Source organism: Polypterus senegalus, chromosome 1 (genome assembly GCF_016835505.1).
Source record: "Polypterus senegalus isolate Bchr_013 chromosome 1, ASM1683550v1, whole genome shotgun sequence".
NCBI lineage: Eukaryota > Metazoa > Chordata > Cladistia > Polypteriformes > Polypteridae > Polypterus > Polypterus senegalus.
This window is the reverse complement of record NC_053154.1, coordinates 148,300,948-148,323,985: the sequence shown is the minus strand read 5'-3', so window position 1 is coordinate 148,323,985 and position 23,038 is coordinate 148,300,948. Positions and strand designations below refer to the sequence as shown.

The 23,038-nt window shown below is 36.7% G+C and overlaps 1 protein-coding gene across 2 annotated transcripts in view; it reads left to right on the top strand.

Moving 5' to 3' along the window:
• Positions 1 to 23,038, top strand: part of xrn1 (5'-3' exoribonuclease 1) — a 128,690-nt gene that overhangs the window by 95,176 nt on the left and 10,476 nt on the right. For both annotated transcript variants that reach the window (XM_039760378.1, XM_039760370.1), the window contains exons 36-41: positions 10,425 to 10,535; positions 12,607 to 12,729; positions 12,822 to 12,969; positions 14,274 to 14,446; positions 14,618 to 14,731; positions 14,841 to 14,952. In XM_039760378.1, coding sequence (XP_039616312.1) covers positions 10,425 to 10,535; positions 12,607 to 12,729; positions 12,822 to 12,969; positions 14,274 to 14,446; positions 14,618 to 14,731; positions 14,841 to 14,952 — 781 coding nt within the window. The remainder of the gene's footprint in view (positions 1 to 10,424; positions 10,536 to 12,606; positions 12,730 to 12,821; positions 12,970 to 14,273; positions 14,447 to 14,617; positions 14,732 to 14,840; positions 14,953 to 23,038) is intronic.

The window sequence follows — 23,038 nt, the reverse complement described above, 5'->3', positions numbered from 1 at the left end:
TATTTAGTAGTCTCATATTAATGTTAATTTAAACATTTTTACACCATTTTCTGTATTATGGCCCTATTTGTTATTTACAATTTTGACCTTATCGTTATTTTGTGTCCTGCAAATAAAAAGGAATTTGGAGCAATGGATGGGGAATAAAGAAATATGTAGTTATATTTCACCCTTGATCTGTTTTTAAAAGAGATGGAGCATGTGCTGTAGGGGAAGAGGAAACTGGCACATGTGCCCAAGTGCTTAAATGACTGGCACATTTAAGAGCATTTAAAGTTCCTTGCTTTACCTCTTATAGAGCCACATGTCTTTACCTCTTGTACCTTTCAATGCCAATATATATAGAGTTTCTGTCTACCTTACACCCTATAGCATTATGAAGCTTTAGCAAGGGTATCTGGAGAGGGAATATTTTAGTGAGTGGCTCCCTGTTTTTTCCACCCATTCAATATGCAGCACGTTTAGTATTGCTGTTAGTTAAAAAGTTAGATGGCCAAGGACCAACCATTAAAGCAGAAGCACAGGACTCTAAGAGTAGATCTGTATCACTTAACACAAACTGAAACAAAGGTACTAAAAAGATATGTTGATTTGGTGTAGAATGCATGAATGCTGAATACCTCAGCAGAGAGTGTTAGTTAACTTTTTAGAAGAATTAAATTGAGTGTAGAAGGTTATGGTAAGTACAGTGAGGGTGAGTGATTTTTTTTTTTTTTTTACTTCAAACTCGGATGTTGCTGACATGAAATAATAATAATAATTCATTACATTTATATAGCGCTTTTCTCAGTATTCAAAGCGCTATCCACACAGAGAGGAACCGGGAAGCGACCTCACAATCTTCCACAGTCTCCTTAATGCAAAGCAGCAGCACTACCACTGCGCCACCTGTGAGGACAGTCACAAATCATTTGCATTGGTCATTGCTCCATGTGTTTGTGTTTAGTGTATGTTTCACACTACATTACATGGAAAGGTTCATAATCCACTTCCTCTTGTAATTTGTGTGTCTGTCAAAGCAGCTTATTAAAACATTTTACGATGCTTCATGAATGCATCTAATTGAGTATTTTCCCCTTGCATACCATGATCAGGAAATCCAAACAAAAGACAGTCAGGAGGTGGGGCATGCAAAAGAGGCAGGGTGATGGCAGTCCTTCTAAATCTGAAATTCAATCATGAAATGGGCTATGTCCAAATTAAGTTTTAGCAGTTTACCTTGCTGTTATTGCTTTTATTTACTACTGGTATAGGAAATCATCTTGTATGTGAGAGCACTTTCTAGATAGTGTGTCAAATTAAGTCATGTTTTTGGCTGCATGTCATGGACAATCTGTAATCACAATCTGACTAAAAAATGACTCTCCTGTACAGAGCATTAGAAAGCTCACTAATATAAAATTAAAGAGCTTTTAAAGGAGCACATGGCTTTAATTGAACACAATACACCAAAGAATATAACAATACAGAAAAGGCTGAATAACAGCAGTAATAATGTCAAGAGATAATACAGGCAGTTCTTGTAATGCAGTAAAGTGATTTGTGTGTTAATTTATCTAAGACAATTTTGTTAACTTTCCTGATTTAATAACTTTCACATTTGACAATCCCAGGTAAAGTAGCTTAAACACTGAATTGAGCATGTTTTACAGTTATTTATTTATTTTCTCAAAAAGAAAATAGTCTGGAGATTGTCAGCATTGAAATGCTGTGTTTGAAAAAACTGGCAGTAATAGAATAAACTTTTTTCTTTGCGCAATGTGCTCAAAGATGCATTCTAGGCATAAACACTACAGTAGGTTGTAAGCCAAGAATTGCAGAGCCAAATGTGAAGCAGTATGGTTCCAAACGCAACTAGTACTGCATTTTCACTGTTTGTGAATGTTGCTCAAAGGTTGCTTTCCTTGCCCTGTCACAATTAGTTGAGGGCACCATTTTGTTTGATGCTGGAAAATCTTTCTAATTTACCATTGTAGTTAAAGATTCTTTTTTCCCCACTTGGCTCTCATGAAGCCTTGGGAATGTTTTCTTGACTCTTGTATGTTAGAATGCATTCAATTTCCAGATGCTTTTAGACAGCTACTGTAACTTAAAAATGTTATATGTTATCACCTTTGTTCGTGAAGCATTTTTCCTGTTTCACCCAGCAATTTTATTGTTAAATTGGCAGGTTGTGTTACCTGCATACTTACCTGTAATATCTGTGGTAGCTTACTTGCATGAATCTTAGCGTTGTTTTAAGCATGCACATAGGAACAATCATTGACACAGTTTACACATAAACTAAAGAGAAATTGTATGTTTTATTCAAACTAAGAATTTCGAAATAGTTAAAATACTTTTAACATGTTTTATAAAATATTAACATACAGATGTTTATCTTCATCTATGTGAAATGGTGAATGCCTCAGAAGCATACAGTGTCGTGTATCAGACAACCACATCCACAGATTTCATTATAATATTAATCCTACATTCTTCAGATCAACCTGTGCATGGAGAAGTACTGACCATTAAAATGCTGTTAATCCAATTAGTGTCACAGCATCTTTGGGTATCCTGAAGGGCGATTAAAAAAATGTATTATTATTTTTATTATTATTATAGTTTTTCAATAATAGAAGAGCAGCTATATGCCGGAGTATTTCTGGTCAAGGTTTAAAAATTATCAGTTACAAACACTTATACTGGGCCAGTGATAGGAATGTAGTATTTTCTGACCCTTAATTGAGACACATTTTCCCTTGTCCTCAGATTAAGATTGGGCAGCATAGTGATATAGTAGGTAGCTCTGCAGCCTCACAGATTCAGCATTGTGGATTTGAATCCTACATTTAGTTATCGTTTGAGGACACATTCTCTTCAAGGCTGCTTAGGTTTTTCACATCCCCAAAGATGTTCTGGCTAGGTTGACATGCAGTTCTAAATATGCCTGGTGTGGATATGTGTGTGAGTAGTTCTTGCAATGGACTGATGCTTTGCCAAAGGTGGTTTCCTATTTTGTGTTCAGTGCTGTAGTGCCATACAAACCTGAATTGGATTAAGTACATTTGAGGAAGTAATGTTAAGTGTAATTAAGATTGTTCTTTTCCTATTTTATAATGAAAATAGAATCTTTCAGCTACTTTTCCTCAGCATGCTGGCTGGTTTACATGTACACTTGAGTTGTTTTTTTTTTTTTGTTCTAATTGCTCACATGTACTTTACAGTGGACTGACAAAAAAATTAACGGGATACCTTTATCACATTGTTTATTAAGCTATAAAGTTCTAATGTAAAATTATTTCTTTTTAAAATTGTATTACTTTTAGGTAAGTGTAATGTACTATATGTCATCTAAAGAAAAGAAGGTTTGGTATATATTTTGTGTGAAGAATCAGAAAAGTGTAAACATTTGCACAAAAATTGGGACTGCACTGTGCCTCTAGAATGTCTGCCTGTATGACAGAAAGGCTCTACAGTTTATTCCATGTTTAATGCTTGTATAGGTGCCAGGAGTTTAGGCTTTGGAAGATGGTTTTTTAAATGTGCATCACACATTCTTCTGTTTGCTAGGATGCCTATCTGTTTATGTCATTGCACTCTCCCTGTGCAATAATTCTCTCTCTCTCGCTAGTGACATGAAGTTGGTTATAAATCAGACATTCTACCTCTTTCCATTTGTTTTTCTGCCATTTCAATCAAATGTGTGTAAAAGGAAATAAAGTGAAAAGAGGAATTTGAACAGTGGTGGTGGAGAACTTTCTGCAGCTAGATAAGGCCCATTGATGCAACAGTTCTTAGTTAACTCTCACATGCAGTCACCTCCCGTACAACAAATGCAAAAATGTAAAGTGATCGGAGGTCATTGCTTTGCTGAGGAATTCTAAATACTCTGAACTGGAAGGACACTCTTGCGCACCACTAAAATGCATTGAAAATTACAGAAACTGTGGTCACATTAGGTTACTAGAATATGAAATTGTGAATTCAAATTACCCTATATAAAAAGAAAGTTCTAAAATAACATGAAAACTGCAATAAAAAACTAAGATCAAAGAGAGAGAGGGAACTTTTAGTCCTTCCAAATTTAAATACATCATTTCAAATAACTTGCATAAGTTTCTTTTATAAAAACTTAACATTGAACAATGTAATGCTTTGTGTACCCTAGGCCTACCAATATGCCTGTAACCAGACAATGCAGTACAAGTGGCACAATATATGCTTGTAATAGTTAAAGCAGCAAGAGGTCACTGACAGATATTATATATGATGATAAACATTGCTTATTGTACTCACCCTATTATGTCCTGATTGCAAGAAATTTCTGACACTTCTGTTCTTAGTGTATCCATACTACACACTTCATTATCTCAGAATCACTAAAGTATGCTTTCTCTCTACTTGTATGTGCTCACTGCTGCTTCCATGCTTGTGTTATAAAGGTGCTACTACCTGTTTGGGAACACTTATTGTATTTGTAAGTTTTGATTGTGTGTGTCATTGGAGTGCACAAAACAAGGAGGACTGGCGAGGAAGAGTTCCAAAACCCATCTTACCTGGGTGCGTCAGTAGTTGCTTTGTTAAACTCTTGGTTTGATTCAGTTGTGTAAATTTGATGTATAGAATTTACCTTTAATTTACCAAGAAGGCCATGTTATTTTTCTTTTCTCTGTAAAGTGCATTGTAATTGGGTGTAGGGGGTAGAAGGTGATGGGGTTTAGGTACTATATATCATTTAAATTTTTCGTAAACATTAAGCAGTTTTTATTCACATGCTACATATCAGTACTTTCACACTATGTATGACACCTTTTGAAATCCTGAATTTCAGTATTCTATATTTATTTATTTATTTATTTTTGGGTTTTGTAATCTGTATGAAAAGTATTTAGTTTTTTTAATAATTAGAAAACCTTGCACATTTTATTTAAATACAACTTTTAATTCTACATGGCATTGAATTATTGATATGCTGCTAAATGAAATATGATTACTAAATTGCTTGCTATTGATGAACATTTGTCCCCACCAACTACCAGTCATTTGGGAATTGAACAGCTTTAAAAGTGTGTAATAATTTAATAAGGCTCTTTCGTGACATACAGTGCATCCAGAAAGTATTCACAGCGCATCACTTTTTCCACATTTTGTTATGTTGCAGCCTTATTCCAAAATGGATTAAATTAATTTTTTCCTCAGAATTCTACACACAACACCCCATAATGACAACGTGAAAAATTTTTACTTGAGGTTTTTGCAAATTTGTTAAAAATTAAAAAAACTGAAAAAGCACATGTACATAAGTATTCACAGCCTTTGCCATGAAGCTCAAAATTGAGCTCAGGTGCATCCTGTTTCCCCTGATCATCCTTGAGATGTTTCTGCAGCTTAATTGGAGTCCACCTGTGGTAAATTCAGTTGATTGGACATGATTTAGAAAGGCACACACCTGTCTATATAAGGTCCCAATGTTGACAGTTCATGTGAGAGCACAAATCAAGCATGAAGTCAAAGGAATTGTCTGTAGACCTCTGAGACAGGATTGTCTCGAGGCACAAATCTGGGGAAGGCTATAGAAAAATTTCTGCTTCTTTGAAGGTCCCAATGAGCACAGTGGCCTCCATCATCTGTAAGTGGAAGAAGTTCGAAACCACCGGGACTCTTCCTAGAACTGGTCAGCCATCTAAACTGAGCGATCGGAGAAGAAGGGCCTTAGTCAGGGAGGTGACCAAGAACCCAATGATCACTCTGTCAGAGCTCTAGAGGTCCCCTGTGGAGAAAGGAGAACCTTCCAGAAGGACAACCATCTCTGCAGCAATCCACCAATCAGGCCTGTATGGTAGAGTGGCCAGATGGAAGCCACTCCTTAGTAAAATGCACATGGCAGCCCGCCTGGAGTTTGCCAAAAGGCACCTGAAGGACTCTTTTTTTTTATTTATTTATTTATTAATTTTATTACAATCAATACATAGCAATCAAGTTTTACAAAAAAAAAAAGAATTATGCTAAGAACAGATCGATCCCCACCCTTGAGAGAGAGAGCAAGCCAAACGGTGTAAAATTTAAGGCTTTTAAAAATACCTAAATCAACAAATTCTCTGTGCTTTATAAAATCATTTCAAAATATTACTGATTAGATCCTGCCATGTTTTGAAAAAAGTCTGCACAGATCCTCTAACTGAGTATTTGATTTTTTCCAATTTTAAATAATATAACACATCAGTTTCCCACTGACTTAAAAGAGGAGAGTTTGGGTTCTTCCAGTTTATCAGAATAAGTCTGCGTGCCAACAGTGTAGTGAATGCAATCACAATTTGTTTGTCTTTCTCCACTTTAAGACCCTCTGGAAGAACCCCAAACACAGCTGTTAATGGGTTAGGAGGGATTGTGAGTCCAAGACTGTCTGAGAGGTAATTAAAAATTTTTGTCCAGAATAATGTTAATTTGGAGCAGGCCCAGAACATGTGACCTAGTGAGGCTGGGGCTTGGTTGCAACGTTCGCAGGTTGGATCATGCCCTGGAAACATTTTGGAGAGTTTTAGTCGAGACAGATGTGCTCGATATATAATTTTAAGTTGTATAATTGTATGCTTTGCATATGGAGCTTGAGTGAATTCTCTGCATTGCTACTTTCCACCCTTTTCTGATATATTAATTGAGAGGTCATTTTCCCAGTGTCCTCTTGGATCTTTGAAAGGAAGGGATTGTAAAAGGATTTTATATATTGTAGAGATGGAGTCTAACTCCTTGAAATTGAGCAATAATTTTTCCAGCGTGGATGAGGGTGCAAGATGAGGAAAATCTGGAAGGTTCTGTTTAACAAAGTTCCTGATTTGAAGATAGTGAAAGAAATTTGTAGCTGGAATGTTAAATTTGGAATGTAATTGTTCATAGGATGCAAAGACGTTGTCTATATAAAGATCTCTAAGCAAGTTAATTCCAAATTTTTCCAGATATTAAAACTGCATATGTTTGTGAGGGTTGAAAGAGGTGGTTCTTTTGCAGGGGTGCCACAGAAAGAAGCTTCTCCGTCTTAAAATGCTTTCTACATTGGTTCCAGATTCTAAGTGAGTGGAGCACAATTGGGTTATTAGTGTATTGCCGATAGCGTGTGTTTATTGGAGCACAAAGCAAGGAATACAAAGAAGTACTGCAGGATTTTACTTCTATTGCGGTCCATGCCTGTGTATGTTCTTCTATTTGTGTCCAGGTTCTTATCGACTGTATATTTGCGCCCAGTAATAAAACTGGAAGTTAGGTAGAGCCATGCCGCCTTCTGCCTTTTGTCTTTGTAGGGTCGCTCTTTTGATGCGTGGATGTTTAGAATTCCAAATAAATGAGGTTATTGTTGAATCTAATTGCTTAAAGAACGATTTATTAATGTATATTGGTATGTTTTGAAATAAAAAGGAGCTTAGGAAGAATATTCATCTTAACAGTGTTAATTCTTCCAGCTAGTGTGAGATGAAGGGTTGACCATCTATGCAAGTCTTGTTTAATTTTTTCCATGCAGGCACGAAATTTTGTTGATAAAGAGCTTTATGTTTACTTGTGATGTTTACCCCGAGGTATTTAAACTGTTCTGCAATGATAAAAGGAAGGGTGTCTAATCTAATATTATATGCTTGCGAATTCACGGAAAGAGTACACTTTTATTCAGATTAATTCTGAGACCAGAGAGCTTTTGAAATTCTGTGAGTGCTGCTAAGACTGCAGGCACAGAATTTTCTGGATCCGATATATACAGTACCATGTCATCTGCATATAATGAGATTTTCTGTTCCAGTCCTTCTCTGCTAATCCCCTTTATCTGATCAGTATTTCGACAATGTATTGCCAGTGGTTCAATGGCAATTGCAAACAGCAGTGGTGACAAAGGGCATCCTTGTCTTGTGCCACGTTCTAGTTTAAAGTAGTCTGAGCAAATGTTATTGATGCAAACTGAAGCTTCTGGGTTAGTATACAGTAATTTAATCCATGCACAAATGTTGGGCCAAACCCAAACTTCTCCAAAATAGTAAAAGGTATTTCCATTCAATCATGTCGAATGCTTTTCTGCATCCAATGATAATAATATTTCTGGGGTGTTTGATTTAGTTGGTGAGTATATTACATTAAACAGGCGTCGAAGATTTGAAGATAAGTGTCGGCCCCTAATAAATCCAGTTTGGTCTTGTGATATTATTGAGGGAGCACTTTCTCCATCCTTCTAGCTATGATTTTAGAGAGTATTTTAACGTCGTTATTCAGAAGTGAAATTGGTCTGTATGATGCACATTGTAATAAGTCCTTATTTTGTTTTGGAAAGACAGTGATTAGTGCTTGGCGAAAGGTTTGTGGAAGAGATTGGTTATCTCTGGCTTCTGTAAATGTTGCTAATAGGAGGGAGCTAGCTGAGCGGAGAATTTCTTGTAAAACTCTGCAGGTTAGCCATCAGGGCCTGCTGCTTTTCCACCTTGGGTGACTTTATAGCATCCAGTAATTCTGATAATGACAGAGGTTTATCGAGCTCCTCCACACTAATAGCGTCAATTTGTGGTATCTGTAATTTATCCAGAAATGCATTAGATTGTATATTGTCTTCTTTAAACTCAGTAGTATATAGGGATTTATAGTAGTCTCTAAAAGTGTACATTATATTTTTGTGTTCGATGATTTTATCTCCATTCGTGTTAGTAATTACCGAGATTGCGTTGCGCACTTCTTGCTTGTGAATTTGTTGCGCTAAAAGCTTATTAGCTTTCTCTCCATGTTCATAATAATGATGTCTGGATTTGTAAATTAGTTGTTCGGTTTCTTTAGTTGTCAAGAGGTTTAATTCTGAATGTAGAGCCTGCCTCCTCTTATGTAGAGTCTCGCTTGGTAGTCTGGCATGTTCTTCATCTATTTTAGTAATTTCGCTTTTTATCTCTGCTACTTTCTTCGCTTCGGATTTATTTCTGTGGGAAAGATATGAGATAATCTGTCCTCTTAAGAAGGCCTTAAGAGTTTCCCAGAGTGTTCCTGCAGAGATCTCAGGGGATGTATTTGTCTCTAGAAAGAATTCAATTTGTTTGGATATAAATTCAGTACAATTCTCGTCAGCTAATAGAAGCGGATTGAGACGCCATCTGCGGGGTGAGTGTATGGGGCTTAGTAATTTCAGCTCCAAGATCACTCCTTAGTAAAAGGCACATGGCAGCCCGCCTGGAGTTTGCCAAAAGGCACCTGAAGGACTCTAAGTCCATGAGAAACAAAATTCTTTGGTCTGATGAGACAAAGATTGAACTCTTTGGTGTGAATGCCAGGCGTCACGTTTGGAGGAAACCAGGCACCGCTCATCACCAGGCCAATACGATCCCTACAGTGAAGCATGATGGTGGCAGCATCATGCTGTGGGGATGTTTTTCAGCGGCAGGAACTGGGAGACTAGTCGGGGTAAAGGGAAAGATGACTGCAGCAATGTACAGAGACATCCTGGATGAAAACCTGCTCCAGAGCGCTCTTGACCTCAGACTGGGGCGATGGTTCATCTTTCAGCAGGACAACGACCCTAAGCACACAGCCAAGATATCAAAGGAGTGGCTTCAGGACAACTCTGTGAATGTCCTTGAGTGGCCCAGCCAGAGCCCAGACTTGAATCCAATTGAACGTCTCTGGAGAGATCTTAAAATGGCTGTGCACCAATGCTTCCCATCCAACCTGATGGAGCTTGAGAGGTGCTGCAAAGAGGAATGGGCGAAACTGGCCAAGGATAGGTGTGCCAGGCTTGTGGCATCATATTCAAAAAGACTTGAGGCTGTAATTGCTGCCAAAGATGCATCGACAAAGTATTGAGCAAAGACTGTGAGTACTTATGTACAGGTGATTTCTCAGTTTTATTTTTAATAAATTTGCAAAAACCTCAAGTAAACTTTTTTTCACGTTGTCATTAATGGGGTGTTGTGTGTAGAATTCTGAGGAAAAAAATGAATTTAATCCATTTTGGAATAAGGCTGTAACATAACAAAATGTGGAAAAAGTGATGCTCTGTGAATACTTTCCGGATGCACTGTATTGTAATTGCTCAGGATCAAGCAAGTGTTTGCTCCTACTGTCTAATTCAGTTTTTGTTAAGCCATTTGTTTTAAATTTCATTTTGTTTGAAACTGCAATAATTTGAATTTTAGAACATTCACCAGTTAAAGATTTTCTGCTTGCTCAATGAGTAATTTTCAAATATATTTTGTTAATGATATAAATTTTGAGTTAAGAAAAAGTGCTGATACATTTTTAACATTAGTACTTAAGCAGTGTAAAGCTAATTCCATTGTGACTTACAGTGAAATGGTGTGTTATGTTTTGTTACATTTTATGTTTTAGTTTGTGGTATAATAATTATGTTAGAAAACAATATGCTGTTAAAAAAAATCAAGTTTTAATCATATTTATGCAGTGTTTGCCTAAATTAATGCTTTCAGAATCCATGTGTAAGTGAGAAGCCAACTATTCGCCTTCTAAAGAAAAGTGAAGATGTGTCTGATATATCCACATCTCAGACCCCTGGCTCAGATCAGATATCTGCAGGAAAGGTATTTGTGTTTTTTTTTTTTTTTTCCCCAGTTTATTTCTGTTTTTTTATTTTACATTATAGACTATTATACATTATAGAATTAAAAGCATTAGTTTAGCATTTTTACTGTTTATTATCATTCTCTTTCACTGTATTGTTAATTTTGCTGTCTGTATCCACTTTTTATTTTGTCATTTAAAAAAAAAAAAAAAGTAATATGAAGTTCTCTGGAAAGACCCTATTATAGTCCAACCTATGAAATACACTATATAAAAAAAGTGATTTGCTAAATAGGACCTCAATACTAAGCACACAAATGTGGAAACAAATCCCTGAAAAAGACCTTGTTTTATCCGTGATCTAAATTTTAAGAAAAAATTTACGGTTATTAATAAACAAAGCAATAACATCATTGTTATCCAGTAATGGCTGTTTCAGGAATATTGAGGGTGGCATAGTACTTGAAAATACTTGTTTACAGCAATGACATTTTAAAAGTTTATAGGTTTATGTATAGTCACGTACATAAATAAGGGCATTCATTTCATTGTAGATATGAATGTTTTAGACTTAGATTTATTTGTATAGCTAGCAAATGTACTCTTAATTAAAACACCCAATAATTATTGTGAAAGTATAATTTTTTACTTCTTGTTGTTGTTTATTTTTTTAATGGCGATGGACATAGTGCAATATTTTATGTATGTGTTACTACTGTTAAGGACATAGCGATGGCAAGTATATTAAACCAGTCATATATAGTACCTTGGTCCATATCCCTTGCATGCAGTGACTGCTTCATAGACATCACCAAGTGCGTGCTAGTGTCTCTGCCAACCCTCTAGTGAAGACATCTTCAGCTCCTGCTTGTTTTGGGGGCTTGTCCCCTTAAGTTTTCTTTTCAGTTTTTGGAAGGCATACTCAGATTTAATTTAAATCATGTGACTAGCTTAGAATTTTCTGCTTTTTAGTTTTGAAAAATTCCTGTGTTTGGTGTTCGGTGTGTTTGGGATGATTATCTTGTTGTAGAATGAAGTGACATCCGATGAGGCATTTACTGGAACTTGAGCATATAAGATGTTTCTATACACCTCAGAAATCATTGTGCCACTGCAGTCAACAGTTACATCTTCAATAAAGATAAGTGTGCCAGTACCTGTAGTAGCCACACGTGCCCAAGCCGTAACACCCCAACCACCATGTTTAACAGATGCAGTGGTATGCTTTGGACCTTGGGCAGATCCTTTCCATCTCCACACTTTGTTTTTGCCATCTGATACAGGTTCATATTTGCCTTGTCTGTCCACAAGACTTTTTTTCCAGAATTCTGTAGTACTTATTTTGAGTAATTTTCACAAACTGTAATCTGGCCATCTGTTTTTGTGGCTAAGTAGTGGTTTGCATCTTGCAAGTCTTCTGCAGATAGTAGTCTCTGACACATAGACATCTGCCTTTTGAAGATGGTTTCCGATCTGTCAAACAGGCATTTGGTGCTATTGATTCACAGTGAGGATTGTTCTGTCATCAGCTTTGGAGGTTTTCTTTGACCTACTAGTCCTTTTTTCCAGGCGTCTCTAGTGGTTGTATTGTTGTTTTTCAGCCTCAAAAAGGTTCCTTTGACTTTCATTGGCACAACTCTTGTCCTCATGTTGAACAGTGGCAACTACAGACTCCAGAGGGTAGTCTCTAGGTAGAAGCAAGACTAGGTATCTTATGCCTGCACTACTGAACCAATGAAACACACCGAGTGTAATCACTATCACCTGTTATGCCAGTTGTACTGAATATTATAGTACCTTGAAATGGGGAGACCATTTATTAAATGTGTTGTCATTTCTACATGGTATGACCGTAATGTATGCAAACACCCTTAAATTAAAATCTGCTATGTGCACCTTAATCATGTCTGAATTGCTTGATTTTAAACTGTGGAGCAGAGTAGTCAATCAAGGAAAAATGTTTCTTTTTCCCAATATGTGTGTGTGTTTGTGTGTGTGTATATATATATATATATATATATATATATATATAAAATATATTTACATGTATGTCTTTGTGTTTAATTTACTGTGACTTTTCCTATTCATAAGGTATCTTCTGAATTTCAAGACTTGATGGCCAGTGTGAAGATTTCAAATGCAAGTGATTCACCTTCTACACAGTTCAAAGATGAATCCTCAAAAGAGCCTTTGTCTCCACAGTCATTTGCAATGGTTTGTCTGTGCCAAAAGTGACAGTAGTAATATAACTGTGAATTTAGAAGAAACACTTAATCAATATTGACTTTATTTTTTTTTTATCCTAGCAAGGAACACTTGTACTTAAAGAAATGCTTAAGATCGAAGGATCTAGCTCTGCTCAGATGGATAAAGACAAGACTACTCCAACTGCACCATCTTCTTCCTCTACTAATACTAGTCACCCAACAAGACGAAGATCCACTAAGAAGCTAGGTAAAAATCATAAATCTTAACTTCAGAGTTCTGCTTAATGAAGAAAAAAATCAGATAATGCAGTGCCTTGAAAATTTTTAATGTGTCAGTTTAAGTTTATTCTTAATCTTGTTTTATTTTGGTATAAAGAAATGTGTGTGTGTGTTATAAGTACAACTTTAGCTAGTGTACTGTAGAATATGTAATTAGTTATGAAAATATATACATATTCTATAAAATTTGTTTAGTATTCAATACATTTAAAAAGCTAGAAAAGCTTACTGAAAATCAGAAGCGTCAATGAGTTAATGTTCTGGGCTGCTTTTGGTTTAGCGATGAGATTTGTTTACAGTTAGGTTTTCTGACGTCCAAATCAAATGATTTCACGTCTCTTGATTTGATGTTGCCCTTATTTTGTTGCCTTTCTTCTTCCTTCTCTTTGGTCCATCAGATGAGCCATATTTAATTTAAAATGCACATTTGGGGATTGGCATATGTGACATTGCACACATTTGATTGGCCATCCTGTCCTGATGATGAATGACTCTAATCAAAGTGTTGGATCTTTTAAGTATCTTCACACTTTTTCCTTTCCCAAGCTGTAAACTAATTTGGTAATTCCTAGTTCTATGGCAGCCATCCATTTGCAGGTCATAAATTCTAAAACGCATTCTTTTATGTGTGCTTAAGTAATAGAGTAATTGAAAAATAAGATGATAGGAATAAATACTTAAATTACTAGTACAATACAAAAGGATGCCAGCAATGACTAAGTCCTATAAATTCAGTTCATCTTGGTTCATTTGAGCAAGATTATTAAAATTTAGCTTACAGTTGAAAACTTGAAGAACAAAGCAATATAGATAGATAGATAGATAGATAATTTATTAATCTCAAGGGGAAATTCACAATCATTTTTATACCATACAGCAGTAATTTACAAACACAGTAATTCACATACTTACCATTTTTAGTGTTATCACATAGATAAACAATATGAAAGGGACGTTTTCAAGGTGTTAGTAAGAAAAAAACAAAATGTTACTGGTATTTATTTTCATAATAGATATTGTCAGACAGCTTTTTAATTTTAAAGTTCATGCCATGGTCCTGTTTTTAGTAAACTGGCATTTTGCCTTTCGTATGTTATCCATTTTGTGCTTTGTTCTAACTTGGACTTCTAGAAAAGTGGAATGAGAGTTCACAAATTGAAAATTACACTTCTAGGTTTTTAATTATTATAGTTAAGAATTATGTTTTTTAAAACTTTAAATATTTGAACAACAAAACCTGCACATTGATATCTCTGTTCTGCTTCTGTTTAGCTGCTCATATCAATAAGCCTCAGGTGTCTGAATTATTACATCAAAACCACACTGCTGAAAAGTCCAACCAGCAACAAGGACCTCTGCAATCAACTTTAGTAGTAGAGCTGTCTCGTATTTGTGCAGGGCTTAACTTGTCTCCCCCAGACTTTGGCTTTCTTAAAACTCCACAAGTAAGTCATTTCTAATTCCTTAAGCTTTTGAATGAATAAATTAAGTATGAAATCTTTTCTTGAAAAAATGACCCTGTCTGCTGTACTATGAAGTAGTTTTCTGTTAACTTGTTCCTAGATTAATCATTTAGTTTGTCTTCTAGATAATTAAATTGTTGTATTTTGTGGCAGGGAATGACAGTGTGCCAGGTAAAATTGTCTAACGGCTTACTTGTGCATGGACCTCAGTGCCTTTCTGAAAACGAAGCAAAAGAAAAAGCTGCTTTATTTGCTCTGCAACGTCTGGTAAATACAATCGAAGCATATCAAACATCTGGTTCCTTGTAAAAGATTTTGCCTTTTTTTAATTGTCTCTCTCTTTTGTTTCTTTTTTTTTTTAAACTTCCCATTAAAGAGTTCCATTGGTCCAAGCTTCCCACTGCCACCTCATGTTTTTTCAAATGTTCAGCAGATGAGACCTGCTGTACCATCTGGGCCTATACCAACCATATTTGGACAGCATCCTAGTAAGTACTGGTAATTATTTTACAGTTATTAGTTCCCCAGGTTCAATGTAAAAGAAACATAAATAATGTTATGTTTACACTATTAGGCATAGCCTTAGGTGAATTTTGTAGAATGGTACAGAAGTGATGTTGGTAGTTTCTTTCAAGCTTCTTGGAATATTTGCCCCCACTTTTCTGCACACTTTGGCTGTCACAATTGATTCTGTCACTCCTGATAATCCTAAACAGATTTGATGATTTTTGTTGAAGATAGCTATTTGTATGGAATCTGTCTGATACAAAACTTTCTAATTTTGACTCATCAGTTCACACCACTTACTGCTGCTGTTCTGCACCATAGTCCTTGTGCTTTGTGGCTTTGTCTCAACTTCAGAGGAATTGCTTTTTAGCAACGAAAACTCACAAGACGTATCCACCCTGTAGAGTGGTGCGCTTCAGTTCCAGTGCTTCCTGTGAGTTCAAATCTGATAGCAGTACTTAGATGACTTCTGATTTCAAAAGGGCATTATACCATATTTCTGTTCCATTTCTCTGTTTTTCTTTACAAGAGTTTGGATGACACATCTACAAATTCCTTTCTGCTGCATAATTTCCACATGGGAGAGACTTTGCTGGTTCAGAATGACCATCTTGTGTCATGTTGCAATTCTTATTCTTGCTCTGACTTAAGAATTGATGATACAGAGGTTAAACTGACACATCTTTCACACATTTGTCTTTTAGTTTGGTTGCCCTTCACCGAATTCCGTCTATACCCACTTCTGTCTCAGTTAAACAATTTAGTTAAGTCAACTTAATATGTCATTGATCACAAGTATTTGTTTATCTTTGTTTAATAATGCATTGAGCCGTATACCTACAGAGTAATCAAGTTTTAATCCAAAAAGTGATCAGTTATCTAATATGTTGCTTTATTTAACATCCATCCATCCATTATCCAACCCGCTATATCCAAATTACTAATATTCATCTGTAATGTTTAACTACTTGGAAAATGAGTGTTTAGAAATTAGAACCTTTATGTTTTCTACTGATACACTAATGCAGAAGATAAAAAATAAACATACATCCATTCACTTTCCTAACCCGCTTATCTAGAGCAGATTTGTAGGGCAGTTGGAGCTTATATCAGCAATCATAAGATGCAAAGCAGAAACAACAGCTGGACAGGGCATCAGTCCATCGCAGGGTGAACACACACGTGAACTGAATTTATACAGTAATCCCTCCTCGATCACGGGGGTTGCGTTCCAGACCCCAAACCGCGATAGGTGAAAATCCGCGAAGTAGAAACCATATGTTTGTATGGTTATTTTTATATATTTTAAGCCCTTATAAACTCTCCCACACTGTTTATAAATATTCTATATATTATACAGCATAATCCCTTTGTATTCTCTTAGATATTAGGTAAGATTCATTGAAATTATGTATATAAAAACACTGTTTATATACAGTAAAACCTAAATATTATTTTAAAGATATTGAGTGTCTCCGACATCACATATGTTACAGCCATTACGATAGACATGCCACCAGCAAGAAATACATACAATGCAACAAAAATAGTATACAGTAAATGTGTGTGTACAGTGACACTAAACGTACGTACATGTACTAAGTACTGTAAGTAGAAAATTAATTATGGTTACTCACCAACAATGACACGATGACTTGTCCGATAACAATGAGTTTTATTTTACTGCACTGCAAAGGAGAGCGTTACAGCCCTTAAAGGAGCCACTTCAGGCGATTGTGAAGCACTGCCGTTGTTCCTCTTCTGGCAGTCTTCAATCCAAATCCCTAAAGCAGATTCCATCCAGACTACTGCCTTATTACATCCACTTACAACTTGTTTTGCACCCTGGTTAAAAGGACACTGCGGCCGTAGATCTTATATTCCTTTCCTACTTTTTAAATAAAAAGAATCATAGCCTTCAACAAATCCAAAACGTTTACCTTTTCGGCAATCGTTAACATCTTCCGTTTGCGCTTGGGCACGGCCCCTGAAGCAGTAGCAGATCGTTTTGGAGCCATAATGAAGGGCTTGACTATGCACAAAGATAAACACAAAAGAGCACAACTCTTTACACAGCGAAACACGTTGATGCAGAATGAGCGAGACGAGACTTCCTGGTTAACACTGCATTTAGCAAGCAGGAACTTAACTGCGTGCTCTGATTGGTTAGCTTCTCAGTCATCCGCCAATAGCGTCCCTTGTATGAAATCAACTGGGCAAACCAACTGAGGAAGCATGTACAGGAAGTAAAAAGACACATTGTCCGAGAACCAGCGAAGCAGCGAAAAATCCAGCGTTATATATTTAGTTATGCTTTCATATAAAATCCGCGATAGAGCGAAACCGCGAAAGTCAAAGCGCGATATAGCGAGGGATTACTGTATTTTGATTTCCTCCCAAAATATAAGATTCAAGAGTTTTATTCATCTCGCACACACAGTTATACATGTACAACGTGCAGTGAAATGAAAAAGCAGGTCTACTGCAAGATTGTGCAAAGCAAAAGCAAACACACAACAGAATAAATAATAAAATTAAGACAAAGGTAATAAAATTAACAAGATTAACTAAATTCATTTAAATTAAGTTAAACTACATTGAAATGAAGTTAAAATCTGAAATCACAAATAGTAAAAAGTATAAAGTGGCTGTGCAGTAAGGTAAAGTGAGAATCCTGAGGATAAATGCTCCTCTTGAATCTTTTGGTCTTTACCATTAGGCTGCGTAGCCGCTTGCCTGAGTTGAGCAGGCTGAACAGTCTGTGCTGGGTGGTTCTGCAGCACTTGGTGTAGATATCCTACAGTGTAGGAGTGCTGACCTTAGCTGCAGGGCTTTGTGAACTTGGACTGAGCATTTTCCAAACCATGATGTGCAGCTTCTTTGTTCGGATGCTCTCTATGCCGCTGGTGTAAAAAGTTTTCAAAATAATTAAGGAGATTTTAAATTTCCTCAGCTGCCTCAGGTGATAAAGGCACTGTCTTACCTTCCTGACCTGAACTGTGTGCTGGGTCCATGTCATGTATTCAGTGATGTACACACCTAGGTATCTGAAGCTGCTCACCCTTTCAACAGGAATTCCATTTATGCTGATGGGGCCATAGATCTGCTGCTGCTTCTGCTTTAAGTACACCATTAGCTCCTTGGTCTTGCTGACATTCAATGAGAGGTTATGAGCTTGACACCATACTATCAAGTTCTCTACCTCGTCCAGATAGGCCTCTTCATCATTGTTGGAAATGAGGCATAAGACCACTGTGTCATCAGCAAACTTAAAAGTAGTGTTGGAGCTGTGCTTGGCCATACAATCATATGTGTGAAGGGAGCACAGCAGAGGACTCCATACACAGCCTTGTGCAACTCCTGTGTTGACAATGATTGAACTGGAGAAGCAGCACCCAGTCACATAGGGGGCAGTAATCATTAAAGCACATAGGCATGTTTTGAGTTTGTTGCTCTTTAGTATGGGTAGAATAACAGATTTTTAAAAACATGCAGGAACCACAGACTAGGCTAAAGAGTCATTAAGGATGAATGTAAACACTCCAGCTAGCTGATTGGTATATGATTTAAAAATGTGCCTGGAGATTCCATCCGGACCTAGTGCTTTCTGGTAGTTCACGTACCTCGGAGCATAAAGGACATCACACTCTGAAACAGAAAATGCAACTTTGCTGTACTGAGCGTTCCTAGTGGTAGCCCTATAACCCTCAATAACTGGCAAGTTAATGCTAGCTCCGTTAATGTAACATTGTGCATAGAAAGTGTTCAGATCATCAGCCAAAGAAGAGTCAGTATACCCAGTGAGTTTATCTCAAAAGTCTGTAATGGTGTGTAGTCCACATTCATCTGCTGTCCCCCAGGACTCCAGTAGCAGGCTGCCTTGTATTCATTATAATCTCCAGTCCACAATCCCACCTTGTAAACTGTGGTGCACATGTTCACTGCATCCTGAATGGTTTTGTCCACCCACGGCTTCTGATTGGGGAAGCACCGGATTGTTGGAATGATGGACTCTGCTAGCATAGCAGAAAGTTTTTATTTTTTTATTAATTATTAACTACAATACAAATGCAATACAAGCAAGAGTACATATCAAAGGCCAACTTCATATACAATATTGCCAGGGGTACGGACTAGAAATACATTAGATGCAGATTATGAAAAAGTTTGTTTTTTGAATGGGGATAAAGTCTATATTGCTTTCATATTTTTACAATTTGAAGTAGTTTGTAGATATATTCCAACATACATTATAAAATGTTCAAATGTAGGATTTCATTTTGTGTATATAATAGTGTGCAAGTATAATCATTATATTAATTACATATGACAATTTTGTGTTGTTTACAGTGGGGTTGTAGTTTAACATATCTATTTCTTGAAAAATAATATCCATATTAGTTTCTTTTTTAATATAAGACTGTAACTCTATCCAGTATTTCTTTTACAACAAGACATAACCAGAACAAATGCTGAATAGTTTCAGGAATACTGTTAAAAAAGTGCATTTATCATCAATATTAATTTTAAATCGGTAGACAACTAAAGTCTTTTTAGGATATATTCTGTAAATTATTTTGTATGTGATCTCTTTAACTTTAGTTATACAGTATTTAATTGGGTATCTTCCATAGTTTTTCCCAATCAATCTTTTTTCTAAATAAAGAATTCCAGTATACTGTTATAGGAAGTGTGTGTTCATCTTGCAATAAAGATAATAAAAAAATGATTATTACAAGTATTACTCAAAATATCTTTTCCCTGTAGTTTAATACTAGCCGTAAATTCTTTAAACATTTCTACTGCAGTTTTATTATAGCTTCTTAAAAGAGTCAACATTTCTCTAGGAATAACTTTTATTACAGTGTGATATTCAGCAGGATTAATGTGTTATATTTAATGATAAACTCCTTATAGTTATGCAAATCATCATTATCATTTAATATTTGTTTAACCAAAATTATATCATTTTTAATCCAATTTTCAAAAAACAAAGTTTTATTTCTGCTTTTAATATCTGTTGTTCCAATAGTATGTCTATGGGATGAAAAAATATGCTTATACATAAGTGACCATTTAAGTAGAACCTGTTTATGGAAACTAGTAAGTTTCAAAGGAATTTTCCCAACATCAAAATTGCGTTTAAGTAGAAATTTAATGCCTTTTGAAATACAAGATTAGGAATTTTATACCACATATTATCCTTGATTTTTAGATAGTTCTTGATCCATTTTATTTTAAGAATTGCATTAATAGATTTAAATTCTAAAGCATTTAAGTCCCCTTTTGCCAGTGGATGTCAAAATATTTTTTGTAGCATAGCACAAAGCTGACAGCTTCCTCTGTAAACTCATTGACGTCGTTGGAGCTTGACCGGAACACATCCCAGTCCACGTCACGTGTTGTTTAGCATGGTTTCTGATCGGGCGGACCAACATTTGATCTCTGTTGTTATTAGCCCCCCTCTCTTGATGCGTTGTTCATTCTCTGGGAGGAGGAAAATGGTGGTGTGGTCTGACCTGCCAAACACCAATTGTTGAAAGCGCTTTGTAGCCTGACTTAAACTGAGTGTAACAATGATTCGGTGTGTTTCACCCTCTGATTGGGCATATGAAGTGCTGGTAAAAGTTCGGCATGACTTGTCTGAGGTTAGCTTTGTTTAAGTCTCCCACCACAATAAACGCTGCATCCACTGCGTGATTAGATGTTCACTAAGCCTAAGACAAAATGTATTTAAAGAAGCTAGGGTGCCTAATTCTTTTACACCGTGTGAGCGCTGAAGTCGAAAACAACGGAAGAACTTAAACCCAATTAAAGTAAAAATAATTTCTTTATTCTTAATTCTTGGTGAGTAGAGAGAATGTGAGACTGCCTCTTTCCAACTCAGTCGACTGATTTGGGTTTTAGCAGAATCCCTAAAGTAAAAACGTTCTCTCTTTTATATCCTAGAAAAGGAAAAAAAAACCTAGCAGTTCATTCTGAGGTTATACATAAATCTTAATTTATAACATACTGGAATGTCCTAAAACATGAAATAAACAGCCATTTGCATTCCTAAGGAATACGCCCTTGTATTTGTACCCACTTAGAATCAATTTAAACATTCTTATAGTCCATAAAGATCTTACGTTCTTCAGGGGTCTTCTGATAGTAGCAGAGGTCAGCCTTTCCTCATAAAGGAATGCAAGTTAATGGTTTAAGTTTTTTCTTTCTCAGTTCCCCCCTTTTGCACAAAAATATGTGCACATGTGAATGATCAGACCCAATCATCGGGAATAATATCATCATATTCAGAAGAGGGAGAAAGTTCCGAAAGCAAAGGGTTGTAATCAGGGTTTTGGGAATTGTCAGCATGAAGAAAATAGGCTTTTGTGAGAGAGGTGTCAATAAGCCTCTGAAGAAGGCCACGAATACAGGGGATGAGGCAGCAACCACAAATAACCATGATTGCAAGGGAAATGAGGACAGTGGTGAAAATAGTTTTACACCATCCGGCCCAAATTCCGAACCACCGTTCAAATAGTTCATCAAGGGGATTGGAGATACCAGAATTTTCTGCAAGTTCTACAGAAAGGGCAGTAAGACCAGCAAGTGCACGAGATACTGAGCCATCAGGAGCAGTGTTATTAGGGATGAAGGTACAGCAATTGTCCCCAAGCATGGCACATACACCGCCTTTCTCAGCTAAAAGCATATCAAGTGCTATCCGTTTTTGCCAGGTCATGAGAGAAGTTTTGTCTAGTTGTTCATGGATGCCCTCGATGGCTTCACGAGTAAAATTTAGAAATCGCTGTTGATTGTAATAAAGATAATTTATCCAATCTACATTTTTATTTATTGTTGACCACCAGAATATAATTGATTCAAATCCAGCAGCCACTTGATCACGTGCTTTGCATTGGTTTGGAACTCCTCTGGGGACTCCGATACCATCTATATATACATTAGAATCAAACATTTCAAGGGTAGAACAACGTTTCCGGGATTTACCTGGGCGACCTGACTCAGAAGAGTGCAGAGGTAAGAGGTAGAAAGGCATAAGTAATTGGATTAGGCCGCAACGGCCACTCCAGTCAGGGGGAAGGATTGAGAGTAACATGTTCTTTTTACACATCCACCATATATCGGCACGTGGGGAATTATGGGAGGAAAACCAGGAATGAGAAAGATTTTCATGAGTGCTTGAGCCGAGGGATACATTATAGGTCTGATGACACCATTCAGGTGGTAGTTTACCAACGAAGTTCAAGGAATCAGGGCCGTTTCGCGAAAAACAAGTATAATTGGCCATGTATGAACGGTACATTGGCGGGGTCATAGGGTGAAAAGGAGGGAATAGATGGTGTAGAGATGTACATAAGGGGTCCTTAGGGGGAGTCGGGGAGGAAAATAGCTGAAACACACAACAGAGACCTGCAGGGTGCAATAGGTCTGTTAAGGGGATAGGGGTAGTGGCCAGATGTGGTCGGGCCATAGCACAGGCATAACAATTTGATTGGTTCACCTGTTTAGCAGAGTAAATTACCCACTGAAGTCATCGGTTCTGGTCCCCATATCCAGTCTCAACTGCGAAAGTAGAGGACAAGGAGGTAATATTTAAATACTGCACAGGGTGCGATGGAGAGTCATCAGGAAGGACAGTGGTAGGGAAGGTTAAAGAGGTAGGGGTGACAGAATCGGGTGTTTGTGCTGTGACTCGAATAACGAATTTCCCAAGAGGATCTTTTCCAGAGACATCTGCCCCTAATATGTAAATACCCCCATCATAAGGTGACGGATCTTTTAAAGTGATAATTAACAGATTACAATTATCATGTAAACATGTTCTGCTAGTATGTCCCTTGATGATAGAGAACCTTGTCTTGAGATCATGTTGCTGAGCCTTCCAGGACTGATAACCCCAGTCATAGGTACCTGTATTGGCAAATACCCACTGCCATTTTTCACAATTACTGCCATAATGAGTTGAGTCAGTAGTCACACACACATATTTTTCAGCCATAGTCCATTGTTCATGGCTGCCGGTTACACAAGGAGCAACAGTACAAAAGTCAATCTGGAGTGAGG